The sequence below is a fragment of the Taurulus bubalis genome, assembly GCF_910589615.1.
Source record: "Taurulus bubalis genome assembly, chromosome: 13".
In the NCBI taxonomy this organism is placed as follows: domain Eukaryota; kingdom Metazoa; phylum Chordata; class Actinopteri; order Perciformes; family Cottidae; genus Taurulus; species Taurulus bubalis.
The window spans coordinates 8300633-8321480 of NC_136601.1; the positions used below are offsets into that span (position 1 = coordinate 8300633).

A 20848-nucleotide genomic window follows, 5' to 3' on the forward strand; every position below is an offset into this window, starting at 1 on the left:
AAGTATTCACTTCCTGGCCATCTCTTCCCATGAAACAAATCTCTCATGTGATGGCTAATGCCAGCTAATTCCAAACCTCTCATGAATTGTAGCTGGGCTTTAGTGCCCAGATAGCTTTTTGATTTTCCCTGCCACCCCCTGTGTGTGTGTTTGGACCAGCCTTCAGTGTGAATACATCACCCCATGAAAAGAGTAGCTAACCAGCGACCCAGCTCACCTCAAGCACCGGCATGCTCTCGCTCCCTGTCCCCGTGCCCAGAGTCTGTCAGAGACCCATTTGTCTGCTCTGTTTGTTGTGCTCGGCATGCCTGCTCGCTCCGATGTCCCTACTCCGGGTGTGTTTTCTCCCTCTCCACTCCCTGTCCCTTTGCAGTGCATTTTAGACATTTAAACTCCGGTGTAGCAGCAAACAAGGATGCTTCATCTGTCTTGACGACATTTACTGTTTATTTAGTGGGTAACTTCCACTCAGTAAAACTTTGTAGTTTTATTTAGTTTCTGATTGGCCCTGAGGCCGATGTGCAGCATCGTTGTTTGTGGATATCTAATTGTACATTATTGTTCTGTTGAAGTCCTTTTTTAATAATAATATTTAGTTTATGTATAATTGAGACTGAAATTTACATTGAGTGCTAAATTATTATTGGGAAATGATCATTACCCTGTTGCTTATTAATATACAATATTCTATATAATTCTAGACATATAAAATAATGAACAGTTATGGGTTAGATATACCGTAATATATGAATGAATAGCAGTTGTCATATTGTTTTACTACTCCAAGTCTCGATCTCCTCTCCCTCCACTACAGTGAACCACAGGGTATGTGCTACATCGAAACATCTAACTTGGATGGAGAAACAAACCTGAAAATCCGACAGGTGATTGTCTTTTATTATTCTTTCTTCATACAAGTTACTGTCCGTACAATGTGAGCGCAGAGAAATCGTCAACACAAATTGATAAAAACAACAGCAATGCTATACGATGCCATAATGTTGCTGTGATGACATCAACAGGGTCTCCAAATGACCGCAGACATAAAGGACATCGACAGCCTGATGCGTCTCTCTGGAAAGATGGAGTGCGAGAGCCCAAACCGCCATCTGTATGAGTTTGTTGGGAACCTCCGTCTGGATGGCCACAGGTGAGCTCCATGCCGGGCTCTCTGCCCCGCTTACCAACTCGATAGCCCATTAGCCAGGAGCAGAGCCAGTATCAGTGCATTATGAGGTTTTAGGGATTATTTAATCTTTCCCCTGAATAAATGGAAGCACCTGCCTCAGTTAAATTGAATTAGATATTTGTTTGGAAGCTCTGCCTTTGTAGAGAAAATACATCATATGCTGTATGCCTGCTTTTATGATATCATGGCTTGATTTTAGGAGTTTGGGTTAATAAAGTTGTCCTGAATGAGCATTGTTACCATTAGTTTACTTTTAGTGGGTGTATAGTTTGTTGTATTTTCATTATGATGGAAATGTTTTCACAAGTAAAGACTTTTATCCATTATTCAGTTTTATCAGCACACAACTTAAGAAATCACATTCTTAAAGCTTGGATGCATGTCAGTTTAAACGCCACTGTTACAACTTGTTTCAGGACCAATCTACTTACTATTTAAAGTACATATATTATCTGATTTATAAGTGAGAGTTTATTTACTTGTTGATGTAATGTAAATGTAAATCATTTGAAATAGGGGCTGATTAAATAATCGCTGTGTTTAATACGTTTTTATTAAAATCAGTGATACAATCAGAGGTTTGTTGTGAAGTGTTTTTAACAAACGTCTGTAGATCCAAAATAAAATAATAAATTGTCTAATGAGTCGGCCGTTACTGTCAACCAAAGGCTTTGTTAACAAAAACGTATTTGACCAACTTGTGAGACACCATGTTGTCCTGTTATTCTGTGGGGAAAGTATGAAGAATGTAGTAATGGCAGTGATGCTTCTTACTACAGTACAATGCCGCTGAGTCCAGACCAGATCTTACTGAGAGGAGCCCAGCTGAGGAACACTCAGTGGATTCATGGGGTGGTGGTCTACACTGGACACGACACAAAGCTCATGCAGGTAAAGCATTTTGAGGGTTTTATTTACAGTTACAAAAATAAATAAATGAGTATATAGAACTAGTAAAGTAATAATTGCATTTTATATACTCAATTCCTATTTTCTTTTTCAATTTACTGTGCTGTTTAACTTTTTTGTTTAACCAAATCTGTTCACCAACAAATGACATCCAGTATTTAAAGCATGTCGGACTCCATGTATGTCACAGTTTCAGACATTTACGTTTTTAATCCGCTTGTTACAAATGTTTATTTCCCCTACTCATGTTTTATCTTGTTGTTGTCAGAGCACAGATGGAGAGCATCACCTTTTGTCATACTTTTACATTTTTGGGTTTACCACAACTATCTTGTCTTCTGTTACCCAGAATTCCACTCGGCCTCCTCTGAAGCTGTCCAACGTGGAGCGTATCACCAACTTTCAGATCCTTGTTCTGTTTGGCTGCCTGCTGGCCATTTCTCTGGTTTGCTCCATTGGCCAAACCATCTGGAAGTACCAGTACGGCAATGATGCCTGGTACATGGATCTCAACTGTAAGAGTCTCAACAGCCCACGCTGCACCTCTTATTCCACATATTTTGTCTCACTTGTCCATATCAGCTTATTTCTTTGTCATTTTAAGTTCCTAAATGCTGGTATGTGTTGTGTCGTTTTTATGTTGCCTCAGTTAAACAATGTTTCGCATTACAAGTGAAATATGTGGCAATGTGGGAATAAGTGAATTCCCTGTTAACTGAGAAAAAACAGCTGTGACATGCATAGATGTGTTGTGAATGAGTTTGAGTGAAAAAAAGAAATGGTTGAATATCACTGCGCTGCTGTACTTTTTTGTTCCTTTCTAATGTTCTGTTTGATTTTGTTGTTTTCTTTGTTGTCGTTTTTTTAACAGCTCCAGGTAACAACCATTTAAAAGCCTTGGCCATCCGTGAATGACCTTCCCTTACTAACCCTTTACTGAAGCTCTGCCTTTGCTAAGCAAATGAAGCCCCCTACCCTCGCCCCCTATATGGTTGCCCTACTTTGTATGGGCCCATGCCATGGACAAGCACATACCAGGGATCCAACAATAGGTTTTTCCCCTCCAGCTCTCTTATACTTTCGTCTAGTTATTTTCAGTGCCTGATGCACACAGTGTCTCACTTTTCCTCCATTTTTTTTTTGTGCCACGTTAAACACTTTGCAGTTCCCAAGCTTCAGACCCTCATCTTATTTTTCGTCCTCTCAATTCTTTACAATAAATGAATAGCAGCATTTGCTTTGACTGCTAGGGGATGAGGTCGTACTCAGGAAGCTTTTCATAGCAGGAAGCTTATACGTGTTTATTGCTCGAACACAGCATGTGGTGCAACCCAAGGGGAAAGAGCTGACATTTTCTAAATGCCTCTGCCGCCTTCTTATCTTGTGTGGTTTTTTTCAAAGGACAGACAGAGAGGGAAGCGAGCGAGGGCAAGAGGTGAAAACCCATTTAGATGTGTACATGTGTTCTCAAGCCTGTCTAGTAAATTTTAGGTACTATTACAGACATTAACACGACACAAAAAAATATGGTTAGCTCTTTTTTTCCGTGGCTGTTGGTCTGTTGTGATGAAGCTCTGAACCTGGTATGCAAAGTGATTATCGTGACACTCTGGCCATTACTCTGTACCCCGATAGGCCTTTGTAGGAGAGGTTGTGCCCTGGTCAATCTAAGCTTGCACTACGACTTACACTGTCCCTCTTTCGGAAACGTTGCATTGGCTTCTATTGGGTTTAAAAGGGTTTCAACGTTGCCGTCAGTGGCATTAAAACCCACATCTAAAATACCCTACATCACACTGATAAGGGGAGTGTAAGTCATAAGGCAGACGTCCATCTTGAGACTGATTGTACTTCCATAAGGAGTTGTTGAGACTCTGTCCAGTGCATATTATCCAACCAGTGACAAAAGAGAGAGGTGGGGAGATTGTCTAATCTTGAACATTCTGTTTACTTCCAAGACTATATTTTCCTAAATTATTGTAACTTCACTCACTTACCAACATTTGGAAGCTAAATGCAGACAGGAACAGAAGAGTCAATGTTAGCCCGCTACGCTTCACACAGGCTGTATGTCACAGAGGCCTGCGATTATGCATGCCTGGTGAGTAACTCAATTGACTTTGACCCGCTGCAGAGTGCTGACACAGGTCATCCCCAGCATTAAGCCTATACATTCTGACAACTTAACTTAATGCAGATTGAACGCAAATTGTCATTTGTTATGCATTCGCGCCACCTGCTACTGTTTACTCAGTCAGTTTCTGTAGGTAACTGTGCATTTATCACCATATCATTGACTTTCTGCTGACTATCTCTGTTAGTAAACTGCTGATGTGTTATCTGACGGCATGATAACCTGTTTTTTTTGGTCCTCCTTTTGCTTTTGAGCATAATGTTGAGGAGGTGTGGTCTTCTCACTGTAATGTACATGTGCCACACCAAAGAAAACATTTCTTTCTCTGAATTGTTAAACCCCAACAATTGACTCTTGCAACCACTCACTTTGAATTCATTATAAAATATGTTTTTATGATGCTTGGTTAGAACATCTTAATTCATATTACACCTACATTACAGTGACATATATTTAAGAGAAGGCATCTGGTGTATTTTTGCACTTGTGTGACTGGTGCATGTCCTGGTTTGCTATGGTTTGATTTGTATTTTTTTTAGTGACTCTACTGATCCAACACAGTGTCCCTGTCTCATCTGATAGCAGAAAACTTGCTTAACACTACATAACAAGCTGGCTACTAGAAATGAGTGACATGAGGTGACGTAGTGATCATCATTAACACCCAAACTTTTTCGCTGGCATAATCCACCCCCTCTTTTCCACTCCTTGTTGGTTGCGAATGTGCTATGGACTGAATCTCCCTCCTTTGTCTTGAGAGCATCCAATACGTTTGTCTTCCCCCCCACTTCTGAAAAAAGTATTCCCTCCTATATGTGTTGTTGTACCAGTAGCAGTAGCTTCCATTCTGCCATCCAGTTTTTTGTTTTGCAATCGTTCTGTCATGGGCAAGGGCTGTCCCGCAGTGCTAAGATCAAGGCTTGGGTTAAGGAAGGTAACATTTGCACCTCCTGCAAGCTGAGGAAAGGTAAATCACATCCCTCCTGTTTTCATGTTTGGTGTCAGTGGGGTTACATGTTGATCCTTGCCAATTGTTTGGGGCTTCGGGGGGGGGGACCAGCACCATTTTGCATAGTGCTTTGTGGAATTCATTGCCTGGATCATGCTGGATGCCAAGGCTGCTGCTGTGACACTAATGACATTCAAGATACTTCAGTCCCTGTTCGCTACTTTGAATCTTTGGGACATTAAATTGGACTGTTAATCGGTTGAATTGTAAGAGGATGAGGTTGGGTGGAAGAAATGGTTAATTCCAGCTAATGCATGACGTTAGCCCAAAACATTCTCTGGATTGGGATAAAGTTGATCATTGGCTGGAAGTAGCTTTGGGCATTTTCATTTAACAAACGGATATTTATGAACCAGCACTGATGAGTCTGCTTTGTATCACTTCCTTCTGTCCAAAACTCGTCCCCTCTGTAGATGGCGGTGCGGCTAACTTTGGCCTCAACTTCCTCACCTTCATCATCCTGTTCAACAACCTGATCCCCATCAGTCTCCTGGTCACACTGGAGGTTATCAAGTTCATCCAAGCCTTTTTCATCAACTGGGTGAGTTTAGGCAATTTACTGAATAAAACTAACTGATAGATGCAGTATTTCCTAATCAGGTGTGACACTCAGAAACCTTACTGATGTGAAATATCTGAGTGAGCACCCAGAATATTTTGTTCTTATATGTTTTGCAACTAGGTCAACCCCACCAAATATCTCGGCTTACGAAACGCACAGTTTTTTTTTTTTGCCTGAAGTTATTCTGAGCCCCTTTTTTATTCATTAAATTGTATATGAAAATCCTAGCAAGGAATATTTAGCAACATTTAGGGCAGCTCTCAGTTGGCCTCTCTTTCAGCAGCCCCAGTTGGTTCAATGTTTTCTAGAGTGGACCCAGTGTTTCTTTTTTTATTTCACTGCTGCTGTGAAGTTTAATTTGCATTGTTCCCAAAGATGTTGTGTCTTTAGTGAATTACAGTTACAGTTTTTTGTTATTGGTTTCAGGACACTGATATGCTCTATGAGCCCACAAACACACCTGCCATGGCTCGCACCTCCAACCTGAATGAAGAACTCGGCCAGGTAAACTCAAATAATACTCAAAATTACGCTAATGATTACTTAAAAGGTGCATCTCTGCTTTGGAATGAAACGTTTACCCATTCTGACTCTACCCATACAGGTGAAATACATTTTCACCGATAAGACGGGGACCCTGACCTGCAACGTGATGCAGTTCAAGAAGTGCACCGTTGCTGGAGTGGCCTATGGGTAACGTTCCGCTTCCCTCACACCTTTTTAATTTCCCTGCTCCCCTCTTTGCATCCTCTACCGTTGCTTCCCCCATCACCTTGCAGAGTGTGCATCACAGTACAGCTGGCATCTCTCTCTCCACCCTCGCCTTCTCATTAGCAGCTGCATCGGTGCTCCTCTCAACATAAACTATAAATAAAAGGCGGACAGACATTTGCAAGCAAAGGCACTTTACTCTCGACTTCGTAGGCTTATGTCCATCGTATGTCATGGAGGTCATGTGTTTTTGAAAACTGGCAATACATTTCACATACAATCACTATTTTCCCTACAAGGTCCAAAGCATGACACAAGTATATTTGCAGCTTACAGTATCTTCTTGTAAATTTAGGGATTTAGTCAGAATGTGCTGTCCACATGAATTAACGTTTTCCCTCAGCTCCTCTGACATAAACGCATATTCTATTACATTTTAACATTTCATTAAATGAGCACTTAATGTTATTTCCCCTGAATATACTCTCATTTAATTTTAGTGCATAGATAATTAGCCTCAGCGGATGCAAAACAAGTGGGAGAGCAGATCTTCACAGAACCAAAGCAAGTGCAGGCGTGACAGTACATGATTAATCCCATTAGGATTCAATTAAAAGCTTGATTGATGAAGTGCAGGCTGAAGGACAAAAGAGAGTATTTTATCTGGAGTTTTCTGTACCAAAGCTCTCATTAGGATATGATTGCTCACCCAAACGTTTCATTGTCAATCACAAACATAAATCCCCTTAAAGTAGTGATAATGTTCATGTTAATGATAATTATATGATACCTACATGATCATTCTTTATAATTATATTTATATATTATTTTTTATTATTTTTTTTTTTTTTTTTAACTATTGCTGATCATTTTTGGGGTGTTTTTGGCTCCAGCATGTCCTTTTCTTTTTTCTGGTTATTAAATTGGGCCGAGCCTGCTGGTCATCAGGGACAGACACTCCTCCCTGCAAAGATTGAAGTTTGGCAGCAGTCTCTCTCCTTCATCCCAAGCAGAGATGTTTTTCTTTGATTCTCTGAAACGAGGACTCCCTCTTATGCAACTGATAAATATGGATGAGTGTTTCATAGCAGGAGAGAAAAAAGAGCAGGTTCTAATGAGGCTGGGCTGTTTGGATGATGCTATCATTTTGGCCTGCTCGTCTTCCTCTTCTTCTTGGTTAACAAAATAAGAGTTTGAAGGGTTAGAATCTAAAACTGTTTACAATACAGGTCATTGTTCTGTATTTCTCCTTCACTTGACAATAACAATGTTAACTGTAGCTGTAATGTAAATCCACTGTAGTGCTATAACTCTGGATCCATTTAAATAGTTTAACTTAATTTTTCCCCTCTTTCATAAAGTATATAATCAAATAATTGTCTTTAAACTTAACGTCTATCTCACTATTTCTCAAAATGTGTTGGCCAGTTGTCACAGAGCACTTTGCGGATGTGTTGGGTGTTGACATTATTTAGTGTTGAATTGAATCAGTTTTTATTGAGATCATGTCACATCACATATTAATGTCAATCAGTGTTTTAGAGGCAAACATGATTGAAACAGTGCTGTTCCAAGTAAAATATCTGTACTCTTATTTATCAAGCTGTGGAACAGAGGTTGATGTTACTATAAGTTCTTAATTAGGTTTTCACAGTTTATATGCAATATATCTTTAATGATATAAACACATAATGAATTAATGATTGTTGCATTTTCCCCAACTGTTTAAACAGCTTGAATCTGTTTGCATATTGTTATAAACCGTCTTAGTTTATTGACTGGTACTTCCTTCCTGAAACATGTCTCTACCTCTGGAATTAAAATGTAAAAACTCCCACTGATTTTAATGTTAAAAGGATGGATTAGTAAATATCTGACTTCAGGATATAGTCGTATGTTGTAAAGAAATAACAAGTTTGAGTAAATATTAGGACTTAACATTTCATATTTTAAGCCAAATGCACATGAATAGCACTTACTCTGTGGCGTGACTTGTAATTTGGTGCCAGCACACACACAAAGTCCCCCTTCCACTGCCCGCCTGCATGTGTTCCTCACCATAAATTAAGTGCGGCTGTAATTAATAAAGCCAACCCCAAGGGTGTCGACATTAATTAATTCCACTGGATTGGAGTCCAAATCTCAAGGAGAGATGCTCTTTAGGCTAGAAATACTCCCAGAATCCTCTTGGGTGTTATTAGTTTGGCGTTGAGTGAAAGCATGTTTGTTTTAAATGTACTTAACGGACAAATAAACTGAAACGTATGTTTTGATTTTCTTGAAAAGACTATTTGTGATTGTAAAGTGTAGCCCAGTTGACATTGGATGTACACTGGATACAGTTGTTACTAATACTGCACATCAGCCCAAATGCAGACGGATTGGTTTGTTGTTTATGGAGATAACCACAATGTTGCCCTACTGAAGGTGCAGGAGTTAACCGGCTCACAGCAGGAATCAAACTGAGTTGGAATAGAAAATGGAGAGCCGTAATGTTCAGTGGAGCGTATCGTCTGGTCGGCTCCCCTCCGTACAGTTAACAAAACGCTGCACTGCAGTTAGTCTGCCAGAGCAGAGATGTCAAAATAATTTGTTGCCTCATTTTAGAGCAGTGTGCACTCTGACCACATTTAGTTCCAAACATTGTTGTTTTCATGGCTGCTTTCTGCGGTGGCCTTAAAAATAAACCCAGATTGCTCACATTCAGCTGTTCAGTTGCAGCTGTAGTTCCTGCTGTTGCCCGATGATGACGAACGAGCACCGAAGACTTCTTACTATCAGAAGATTATTCTCAAACGTTCATATTTTCCCTCCAGTTTATTTCTGGCTTTCTCGTTTTAGATTTTTTTTTACCCTCTCATCTAGTTTGTAGAGATTTCTCCTCACACAGTTGGCAAAACATCCTTGTGTAATATCTTGAATGCATTATATCCCCAGTTATATTAGCTGGCGCGACCACGTGTTGGCACTCAGCTGCTCGTGTTTCCATGTGTGATGAAGTTGATCCAGCCTTGAAGTGATGTGGTTCCTTAACCCCAAATACAAAAACAGGCAGGGTTTTATTTATATCTTTTGCAAATTTTAGACTGAATAATCTCAAAGAATATTCAAGTTGTTTTGTAATTTTTTTGTAAGATTACCCTCATTCCCCAGCTCATCAATCATTATTTCGCTTATTATTATTAATATTATTATTATTATTGTCACTCCGTTTTAGCAACTACAACCAGTGAATTATTCTATTAAGACAAAAGTGTAAAAACAAGTTATGTGCTAGACTAATGCTACATTTACCAAGGTTTATACATTTTCTTTTGGTACAATTAATCAAACAAGATATAATATCAACGTTATGTGTTGAGCTGTAGAAGTGTTTTTTTGTTTTGTCTTTACATGTGAATAGTCACATTAGCTGTTTCCTCCTCTTTACAGTCGTTGCGCTAAGCTAACCGGCTCCTAGCATACAGACATGAGCGTTTCATTCACACAGGAATAGAGGACCCGCTGTAATCACTGCTCTCCACTACAACACCTCAGCTGCTGTCCTTCCCGGCATCCGACCTATCATACTCTAACAACTGCTAACCCATAAACAAACCCATCTTTAATCCAATCCTGGCGTCTGTACATGTTAACAATAGACTCTGTCAACAAGGTAATCTTTTCTCCAACAGCCACGTCCCTGAGGCTGAGGAGGGTAGTTTTGCAGAGGACGACTGGTAAGATGACTTCGGTGTGAAATGGTGATCGTTTTTTTTCCCACTCCTCGCTTCTGTGATGTAGTAGTGCTGCCTTGCCTTGTGGAAATCGTGACTTTGAACACAATACCGTAATGTGTGTTTGCTGTTGTTTTTCTTTGTGCGTTGAGTAGACTTTGGACGTGTTGTATGTGATTGTGACTCTTGATTCACTGTGCGTATCCGTACGGCCCTCAACAAATGTTCTATTATATGTTGACAGTACTAGAATTCTTCTTGAATTCTGAGTGGTGACGTTTGAAAGACCAAGCCTTTAGTGTCTGTTGTGTTGAGACTGAAGCTGTGCAGCACATTCTCCTTTTCTCCGGTTAACACCAAACTAACTATGGAGGTTGAAGATGCACGCTTATTCTATCTCGAACACACACACACACACACACACACACACACACACACACACACACACACACACACACACACACACACACACACACACACACACACACACACACACAAACAGCCCTTCTGAGATCCATCTGCTACAGTGTTGAGATCTGCAGTAACAGCATGGGTGTGTCTCATCCATTTTGCATGGGAGCTTGGGGCCTGTTTGTTAACGCCTAATATGCCGGATTATTGAATCTTGCTGCTTTGAAGGAAGTTTCCAGCTTCAATGAGGGCATGTCTCTTTTTGCTGATTTTTTTTCTCTCTCACTGAAACAACTGAGTTAGAGGCTTTATTTGTACACAAAGTAGGTTAAGGATGCAGGAACAAGGAAGAATGAACGTGTTTTTTTTTGCCTATTGATTGATATAAAACAAAAAATAAAACAAAAGCAGCACTGGATAGGGCTTCATCCCAGGGTTCCCTGTTAAATTTAGGTTAATTTAAATCGAAGCCTATCTCATTCCAGGGTCAAACACTGTCACTGACGCAGGTCAGCTGTGAATGTATTGTTTCCAGGACAGCATGTGTGTCGCAGGTTTGATCAGGAACCGGTCTCCAGCTATTGACTGTGAACAGCCAGCCCCCTTGTTCCCATAGTGACAGGACCTCTGTGTGCAGGGAGATAATCAATAACGAACCGTCCTCCACTCCCAGCCCTCGTGCCTCTGACATTTCATCAAGACTACCGGCGTAGCGGACGACGCTGCTGCTGCGGTAGAGAAAAGCTTCGGGCTTCCTTCCCCGTCTAAGGGATAGAAACAGTAATAATGACTCAATAGATTTTCTTTCAAAAGGTACTGGAGTTTGTCAGTCTCTGTAGAATCTTTTTTTTATTATTTCACATGAATGCACAAGGTTCTATAAATATATCTCAAACATATATCTTAATAAAGCCTGCAAGTGTGATACATTTCCCAAACCTGCAGTGCATCTACGGAGGTGTAATGCAATATTGACTCCATCCCTGCTGTTTGATGGCCTCGCTGTGTTTCCCCATAATTCTCTTCTCCAAAACCTCAATTTGTGGTGCAGTGGATGGGAGTTTTACTGTTTGGCTCTGAGGAATCCGAACTGTGTATCCTGTGTTATTAGAAAGATTTATGGTTTCTAATGTTGGCCTCTATAACATTTCTATCAAGCCCCTGTGCCACGGACAAAGCTGCCGTCTGCCTGATCTATCGGGCTCTATTCATCACAGAATCGTGAATCGATCCCTGCTGGACAGCCGCAGAGCTGCTGGTAGCTCCATACAAAATCACTATTGAAGGGATAGAACACATCTTTACCGTTTTATCAATGAAAATGTCTTCTCTGCCATCCAAAATCTTGTTTTTGCAATTCAGCATGTTGTTCTGTTGTTGAGGACAATTGTATTATCTTTCTTTATTTTTTTGGCTGTATTCCTAATGTAATTACATATATTGAATTATTTTGCATCTTGCCAGTAACAAAATGCATTTGTGGAACAAGAATGAGAGACTAATTGTGTTTCCAGTCACTTCTTCGGGTTTTGCTTTGATTAGTGAGAGTAATATGTTTTCTTGTAGCTGCTTCTGAGATGCTCTCAGAACATGGACTGAATCTCAAACAGTAATATTGGACATCGTGTTAATAAAGCTCAGGGGACCTGCGTTTGCATTCTGTCTGCATTATGGTTGACACTTTTCTTAAAAAATGTCACTACCGTTGAGCCAGTGCTGTGTTTCCATCATGCTAAACATCCACTGGTTCCAGCTTTAGATTTTATACTTTTCTTGTCACATATTTTAGTTGGGTTTTCTGTTTGTCAGAAAAAAACTAAAAGTTTGAGTTTGTCTCTTACAGCTTAAGAGAACATTAATCGGGCTAATCGACAGTGATTTTAATCGTTAGTTGCAGTTTTTCTTTCGAGTTTTGGCAAGAATACTGTGTGCCATTGTTTGCCAGGCGGCAGAAAGGGAGACGATAAATGTGATTGGAAATCATTGTGTATTCTATGCAGCTAACGTTTGCTGTCGGTACATAATAAATACTTTTGTCATGCTTATCATTGTCATCAGACGTAAGAAGAAAGCTGTACTTTCATGTGAAATCCTTTTGTCCTCAGCGTTGTTGATGCGATGTTGATGCAAATGGATTATATGTTCTTTACTAATCAATGACAGCATGTTCTCGTTGGGCTGTCAGTGGTATCAAGTATTACAAAGTGCATTTCTGACTTCTCCCTCTCTTCTTTCCAGCCACAGCACGCACTCATCGGAAGAAGAGGGATTTAATGACCCGAGCTTACTGGAAAACCTCCAAAGTAATCACGTAAGTAATGTCAGGGTTCCCCGCCACTAACCTACAGTGAAGGCTGCCGTTTAGGACAAAACTAAGAGGAATTATGAATCTATTTGTATGTGGTTGTTTGAGGTTTTCTTCTCTTTCTCCATTTTAAGTGGACCTTGATGATGTGGTAGACTTGTCCTTTTGTGTCCTAAAACTGGTGAAAAGGATGGGATGTTTTTGGGTTGTTCTGTTTGGATCAAAGTCAAATGTTTTGACTGACAAATTGACTGAATTCACTTTAATAACTTTAATCAAGTTTGATTTAAAATCTTGCTGAGGGATGGATATATATCTAGTTTACAGGACATTTTAAACCCAGGCAGGCAAATGGCCTAATTTGATGAGGACCTGCATATTTGCTTCTTTACTGCAGGAAACTGAACTGCCGTAGAGTGATTGCATTAGTGTGAACTTATGGATATGAAGATTGCCCAAAAAGTACATAAGAAAATCTAATATTTAGTAGTTGTGCCTTTGTCATAAAATCTGGACTAGATGCGTTTGGATTCTGTCACAGGACTTCCGAGGGAGCAGTAAAGGCCACCTGTGGTAATGAAACGGGTGAGAGCTGTGATTGATTGGCTGGTTGAGTCACTCAGCTGCAGAACAGCGTGGGGGAGGCAGAATGTCACATCTAATTACGTAGAGCAGCACCGCCCAGGGAAAGTAGTAATCCCACTGCGATGTTTGCTTTGTTATGACAGCAGAATCTCTCCACACATTGCGTTTGTCTAGGATCTGCTTGAGTTTCTTATTGATAGCCCCGTGCCCAATGCTAATTATAGTGCCAAACCAACCGCTGTTTAGAAACCAGTCACTCTAACTCTCTGGTAATGATTTTTCTTATGATTTTTCTGTTGTGTTGTAGTTGCACTCATTATTTGTTGATGGTGGGTGTCTCAGCACTTTTGTGAGTCATAGTTTTTCCTTCTCCTCGGTCACCTTTTGTTACGCAACAAAACTCCTCTCCTGATGCTGTCATGTATTTTGAAAGTTTTCAAATGTATTGCAGGTTAACTCTCAACAATGTCACTGCTACTAAATATGATGGGAAATGAGCATTTTTTGCTTGATGCTATGATCGATCCACTGTCATGTTTGCTTGGTAAACATTAAGATACAGCCAGCAGCTGCTAAGCTTGACAAAAAGACTGAACACATGAAGAAACAGCAAGTCAGGCTCTGTCCAAAGCTAACAGAATCCACCTTTTAGCACCTCTGAAGCCCACTATCCAACACATTATGTCTCGTTTTGTGGAATCTGTACAAAACAGTAAGGGTCATTTCTAGATTCCCTGAAGTCTCTGCAGTCTTACAGTGATGACAAGACTCCAGGAAGTTACAAGCTAGCTGTTTCCCATTGTTTTCAGACTGTGCTAAGCTAAGCTAACTAGCTGCTGGCTTTAACTTCATATTTACTGCACAGACATAAGGGAGGTTTTGATCTCCTCACCAGCACGCAAGGGTATTCTTTTTAAATGTCGAACTGTCTTTTAAATCTACAAGAGAAACATTAACCTTCAAGCCATCAGTGCTTCCCTCACTCTCATGTGACACATAGAGGCTAAATGAAAGGATGCATTTCATTTAACACCTTACGTTCTCACAGTTCAAACACTTTGTCCTTATGGCCATCAGGATGCTTCTTACTTAAACATTACTAATCCTTATCATTAACAACACGTGTGTGTCGCTGCAGGCTATTTGTGGGAGTAGTGTTGATACAGTGTTGAGGGGGATGGCAGTGCTGACAAAAATAAACATCCCCTCTGGTGTTTTTCATGTTCTCTTGAGTCACTGGACATGTTCTCCGCCTGCAGAGCTTCAGCAGCCTTCGTTGGTGTTTGTTTGCTCGCTGGCTCGTCCCGGCGCTCTGCTTCATTTTACTTTTTGACCCTTCAACTTTTTCCACACTGGCCACGTCTGAAGTGATGAGTGTCCGTCACTGTTGTCGTGACACAGATTACCCAGGAGTCAGTGGGGGCGATAGCTGGCAGCTCGGTATTAGCTGTCACTTCTAATTGTGCCATCAGAGCAAAGCTCACAATGTGCCCTGTACTCTCTGCATAGGTTTCCACCACCCTGGATAGCAAACATGCATTTATACATCTATGCTTGTACCTCCGGAATAATTTGACACATTTGGAAATACGTTAACTTGTATTCTTGCCGATAGCTAGATGATATTAATCCGTTTAGCCTCGCATAAGGGAAGCAGCAAACCTGGTCCATTGGTAAACAAAAATCTGCCGACCAGCACCTGTAAAGCTATTACAACTGGACTGTTCCTTGGCTCAATGTCTTCGGGGAGTCTTGTCTTAACCGTTAAGTTGCCGGGCAAATGACAAAGATTCGCAAAAACAACATGAAAAACGTCACAGCCAAATGTCACCAAAATGTTGTTTCTTTCAAAAGGTGTCCTAACTCTGTGTCGAAAGCTCCACTGGCTCCTCAAAAAGATACAAATATAAGAGCCCCCCCCCACACACACGCACACACTGACATGTCCTTCAGAGGATACCTGTCAACCCAAACCAGATTAGCATGCTGCTAGCAGGCAGAGGGGCTCTCACAGACACCTGGACTGTAATAGACTCTGTGTACTTTCATTTACAAAAGGTCCTTTGAATCGCCCTGCTCCCTCCATTCATTTTCTCCTTTGTTCCCTGTTAGACATCTCTCATCAGAGTTGCCATGGCCAACAGAAAGAGCAAATTTTACAATAACGTACGTGTGTGTGTGTGTGTGTGTGTGTGTGTGTGTGTGTGTGTGTGTGTGTGTGTGTGTGTGTGTGTGTGTGTGTGTGTGTGTGTGTGTGTGTGTGTGTGTGTGTGTGTGGGTGGGTGTTAGAGAGAGATAGAGAGAGAGAATAAGTGTTTGCAGCCTTTTGTTGAGAAGGGAAGAGCACAGCAGATCTGCTGTAGAGTCTCTGTTGCTTCATTAGTTGTTTGTAATGTTGGTAGCTAATACCGTGATTCTTTTCTGCTATTGAACACATTTTTAACAACCATCAGCCACTTGATTTCTGTTTGCTGTATGATTCAGGTCTGGCGGAGCCCGGACGGTAGCTGATATCTCTGCCTCACTGACTAGAAGCTGGTTGTCCTGCAGCCTCAGACAGGAGCTTCGGCAGATGCCTGTCCGAGTGTAGCCCTCGGCTAGTTAGTCATACGTTTTCCCTCATTAATGTAAAATGCCCTCAGTTTATAGGCTAGGCCTTTTTTCATTAACTGGAGCAAGTTTATATTTCATGCACATGCATGAGTACACGAGTGTCTGTGTGATCCCACCAGCGGTGATTAGTCCGGCCGAACCAGACTGGAGCCACATATGATTCAGACACGGACAAACCCCAAGCTGTTTTTTTCACTTCTGAATGTCACAGCAACATGTTTGTAACAGAAGAAGGAGGTTTTAAGTCAGTCATATGGGGTTAAAAAAGTTGCTTTACCAAATTAACAAAAAAATGTATAATGGGCCCCAAGCTTAATCACTTTTATTTAAACAGTTATGCTTCGTGAAAAGTGAAATATGTTGTTGCCCCAATATGTTTTAGCTGTTCACTACTTTTCTACTCATAATAAAGTATTGATTTGCAGTCCACAATTTGTATTTGATGTTTTCTAAAAGGTTATCAGTGCGTATGCAAACCACACCAAACTACTCAGTGTGGCTCCCCAGCCTGATGGACAACACTAATGATGACACGGCTTGTTTAATGGGCAGAGAGAGATTTACATTTCATGCATTTGTAGTTTGATTCTCTGCAACATTTAAAATGGAGATGCAAGTCAAACAGTATTTAGCAGTGTTACCAAACAGTGATTTGTTTCCAACTTCCTGAACTAGATTGGTTGAACTGAACCGTCCTGATGTAGCAAACATCGTGCCATAAAAACACAGTACAAATGTTTATGAAGAGAAGTTTTCTGTAAACATTTCTTCACATTCAACACATCCAATAACTGTTGGAGCAGGTTGTGTTTGTCAAACTGCACACTCTGTCTTTGCTCTCTCTTCCTGTAGTATCATCGCAGTCTTTCTAGCGGTTTTGTTTCTGTTTAGTAATCAAAAGTACCCTTTCTACTTTCTGTAGCCTACAGCTGCTGTCATCCTGGACTTCATGACCATGATGGCCATCTGTCACACTGCAGTGCCTGAGCGCACAGATGGAAATATAACCTACCAGGCTGCATCTCCAGGTAAATTACACCTTCATCAACACAGCTAGTGGAATACAGATTCTGTGTTTATGCTGCCCTGGTATTATTCCATTGTATGATGCAGTATAATTTGGGACCTTTTTTTTATTGCCCAGACTTTGTCTAGTCACAGGGGGCTCAAAAGGGAGAAACTAAAAAACATTAATATTATCAGGATGGCAAACAAGTCATCTTCGTGATTCTTTAAGAGCTCATGATTACAAACTTGTACATTTAAGTTTGGGACACTGCACATAACATAACTGCACGATAAATTACAGATAAATGCATTGTTTCAATGATAGCCAGGATAAATATAAAGATATTTCGCACAACAATCAAGTTCGGACCCCCACACTCTGCTAATCGATGGACACAATAATTCAGTGTGAGCTTAGTATTCATCCTAATATTTATGACAAAGCTGCAGCTGCAGGTGACACTGCCTGGACCAGGTTCAAGGTGCTTTCTATCAGTGAGGCTGTGCCCTTAGATATTTAATTTTCCATCGAGTGACCTTAGCATCTTTGCAACTGGAACACATCACTCCAGCCTCCAGGTAGCAGTATTTCATAAAGACATTTATATAATCATCAGTGCAAGAGAGAGCCAGGAATTATATTAGAAAATATAATATCCTGTTTATAGAATGTGTGGAGGAGCCTCACTATGATCCTCTGCCTATCACATTCAGTAGTGATGAGGCACCAACCAATCAATAAATCAGTGCCATTAAATGACAACCAAAATGAACAACCAAGACTCCAACAGTGTGGTGTCTTTTGTATTTTACAAGAATGACTGCAGCTTAAGGCCTTTACACAATGGCTTACTCCCTTAGACACCGTGGTTGCCCCAGCAGCACTATGTAAATATCCTGAAAATACAGACCCTCCTAATGAACTCTGAAAATGTCACTAGCTTAAAGGCTCAAAGCTGTGATTCAAATGTAAACTGATAAGTTGCTCTCGTGGGAAAAATGAATAACACAGAAGCTTGTGTTGTTGCCAAAGTGATTGACAAGCCTTTGAGTTTATCAACAAATACTGACCTGCAAATAAATGAGAGGTGTTTCCTGGTGTTTCAGACTTCAGCAGTTATGTTAGTAAGCACAGAAGTAAAACAGGCTAACTCTATATTCAGCTCAATGTAGAAACAATAAATGCACACATAATGAACACATTGATTTGCTAAAAGTGTTTTATAATAACCGTATGAGGCAATGCTGCTGCTTTTCATCTCACATTTTGCTCTTGATAAGAGAGATGACCTTTTTTTTTTGCCTGATTGCTTAAAAACAATCATGGTCCTATGGAGCTTTGGGGTTTGAAGCAAAGTGGGGAATAGCTGCAAAGTGAAGGGTAGTTAAGTGAACTGTAAAAAAACAAGCTGAGGGCTTTTTCTCGCCCTGCAGCATCCTCATGCAAGCTGGAGCATCAGCTACCTGATCCGCAGCTTTCAGTCACGGCCCTTGTCGTGAAAACGTGTCGATGAATCAGTTTTATGGACAAAATGGGAACATGGCTCTTATCATGAATGTCACGTTCCAAGTTCCAGGTTTTCTTCAGACAGCACTGTGTTGTATCTGGGTTTATCTGTAACATTTATATATATTTTTGCTTTCCAGATGAAGGAGCTCTGGTGAGAGCAGCTCAAACCCTTGGCTTTGTGTTTTCTGGTAGAACCCCAGACAGCGTCATTGTGGAAATGGTAAGTTGGAGAAGACGTTTAATGAAAGGCATGCAAACTATTGTACTGATGAATGTTACCCTGCAAAAGGTTTGACCTTTTGTTATGGGTATTTATTAAAGGAATGGTTAAAAAGTTTGAAAATATGCTTATTAATGAATGAATGAATATATACTTTAATCCCCAAGGGAAATTTTGATGTCGAGTAGCAGCAATTTAAAGACAGAAAATAAGATATCAAAACAGCAGGGAACTTGGCCTGTTTTCTCTCTGCCATCGATCTTATCATCCACCTCTCATCAACTCTCATGTCTGTACGATAACTTTGAAGCTACAGCCAGCAGCTGGTTTACTTTGTTAGTCCAAGTAAAAACAGTGAATTGTACACTTTAGAACGGATTAAACAAACATGTCATAATGTTTTGGATTATTTGGCTTTGAGGTTCTGGCACTTTGTCACCTTTGGACAGACCCAGGCTGTCTGTTCCTCTTGTTTCCAGTCTTTACGTGAAACCTTGCTAACCGACCCCTGGCTCCATCAACATAACATAACAGATAAACTTTTATTGATCCCCACAGGGGAAATTCATTTGTTGCATCAGTATAAATAAAACAGATTTATTAGATTTTTTTAAAGCACAGCATCAGAAATTTCACATAAAAGAGACAAGAAACAGACCTTAAACAAGCATTACATTAAATCAACCAATGAATTTGCAGTGTTGTTCAGCAACAGAAAAGTACATTCAGTGGCCAGTCGTTAATCCTGTTTTTACTTACTAAAATAAGATTTAATCAGAGAGATACAGAAAATACAAGAAAGAAATATTAACAGGCCTATAAAAATATATATAATAAGAAAACTGTACACAAGCATATTTAAGGTTAAGGGACAATGTTATGAGCAGAGTCATGCATGTATACTGTACAGACATAAGAGCTTCTTTTGCAGTTGCTTAAGTAAATAATTCACAATTTGTCATTTTTTGGCAGTCCTTGAATTAAAACTGATATGCTTAATGCCAAAGAGAACTCAGCCTTTGTATTCAGAGCTGATGCAGAGCGTGTCCTCTCTAAAGCTCAGACCACTCATCCTGTTGTCCCTTTAATTGGCTAACCTGATGATTGCACTCAAAGAGGCGGAGGCAGAAAGGCCAAAGCCATTTTCAAATTATGTTTTCCTCTGCTAAGAACATCTTGTCTCTAAAACTTTTGTCCAATTTCTTAACCTTTCATTAGGCCTTCTAAAGCTCTCAGCATCTATTTAATCACTCTGTCTTGTACCTCCCGGTCCCAACAATTAAGGAAGTTAATTAAATTTTACTTTGTAATTCTCCCTCCACCAGCTCAATGCTGGCAACTGATAAACACATTTAAAGTGAAATTAAGGCTGATTTGAGTAGGGTGGCTTGTGCTACTTAAGATAAATTGTCCCTCAGAAGACGACTGGTGGAGATTTGTCCTTTTTTGGAGTATGTTTACATGTCTGTCTTTTTGGATTTAGCCCGGAACAGAGGAGAGGTACGAACTACTTCATGTGCTGGAGTTTACAAGGTAAACTACTGATAACAGCATTATTATTTTTAAGAATTGCACACTGTACTTTGTTGGTAATAGATGTAAATTAATCATTGTATTTGCTTTGTGAACCTTAGAAGAATTATATCCGAGTTCATCATCTTCCTGTGTCCCTCGTGCTTTGTGCTAATTAATTGTGTGACCTAGGTGTGCCACCTCTGTGATTTCTACTTTTAGCACACGTATGCCAGCCTAAACCGTACGTCATAATTTGCTGTAGTGTTGGTAGATTTCTCTGACTTGCTCTCTCTCCTGATTCCACCTTCTTCTCTCTTTCTTTCTTTCCTTTTTCTCTCACAGTACGAGGAAGAGGATGTCAGTCATCATGCGCACCCCATCTGGGAAAATCCGCCTTTACTGCAAAGGAGCTGTGAGTGTCTGTCTCTCTCCATGGCAACGCATGACAGCT

General features: G+C 40.3%; 1 protein-coding gene across 1 annotated transcript in view; it reads left to right on the plus strand.

Moving 5' to 3' along the window:
• atp8a1 (ATPase phospholipid transporting 8A1) overlaps nucleotides 1-20848 on the plus strand; it is a gene marked incomplete at both ends in the record, with an annotated part of 86583 nt that overhangs the window by 32513 nt on the left and 33222 nt on the right. Inside the window, 7 exons of the mRNA XM_079228612.1 lie at nucleotides 1023-1150; nucleotides 1969-2080; nucleotides 2448-2613; nucleotides 5655-5782; nucleotides 6230-6307; nucleotides 6408-6496; nucleotides 20740-20809. Coding sequence (XP_079084738.1) covers nucleotides 1023-1150; nucleotides 1969-2080; nucleotides 2448-2613; nucleotides 5655-5782; nucleotides 6230-6307; nucleotides 6408-6496; nucleotides 20740-20809 — 771 coding nt within the window. The remainder of the gene's footprint in view (nucleotides 1-1022; nucleotides 1151-1968; nucleotides 2081-2447; nucleotides 2614-5654; nucleotides 5783-6229; nucleotides 6308-6407; nucleotides 6497-20739; nucleotides 20810-20848) is intronic.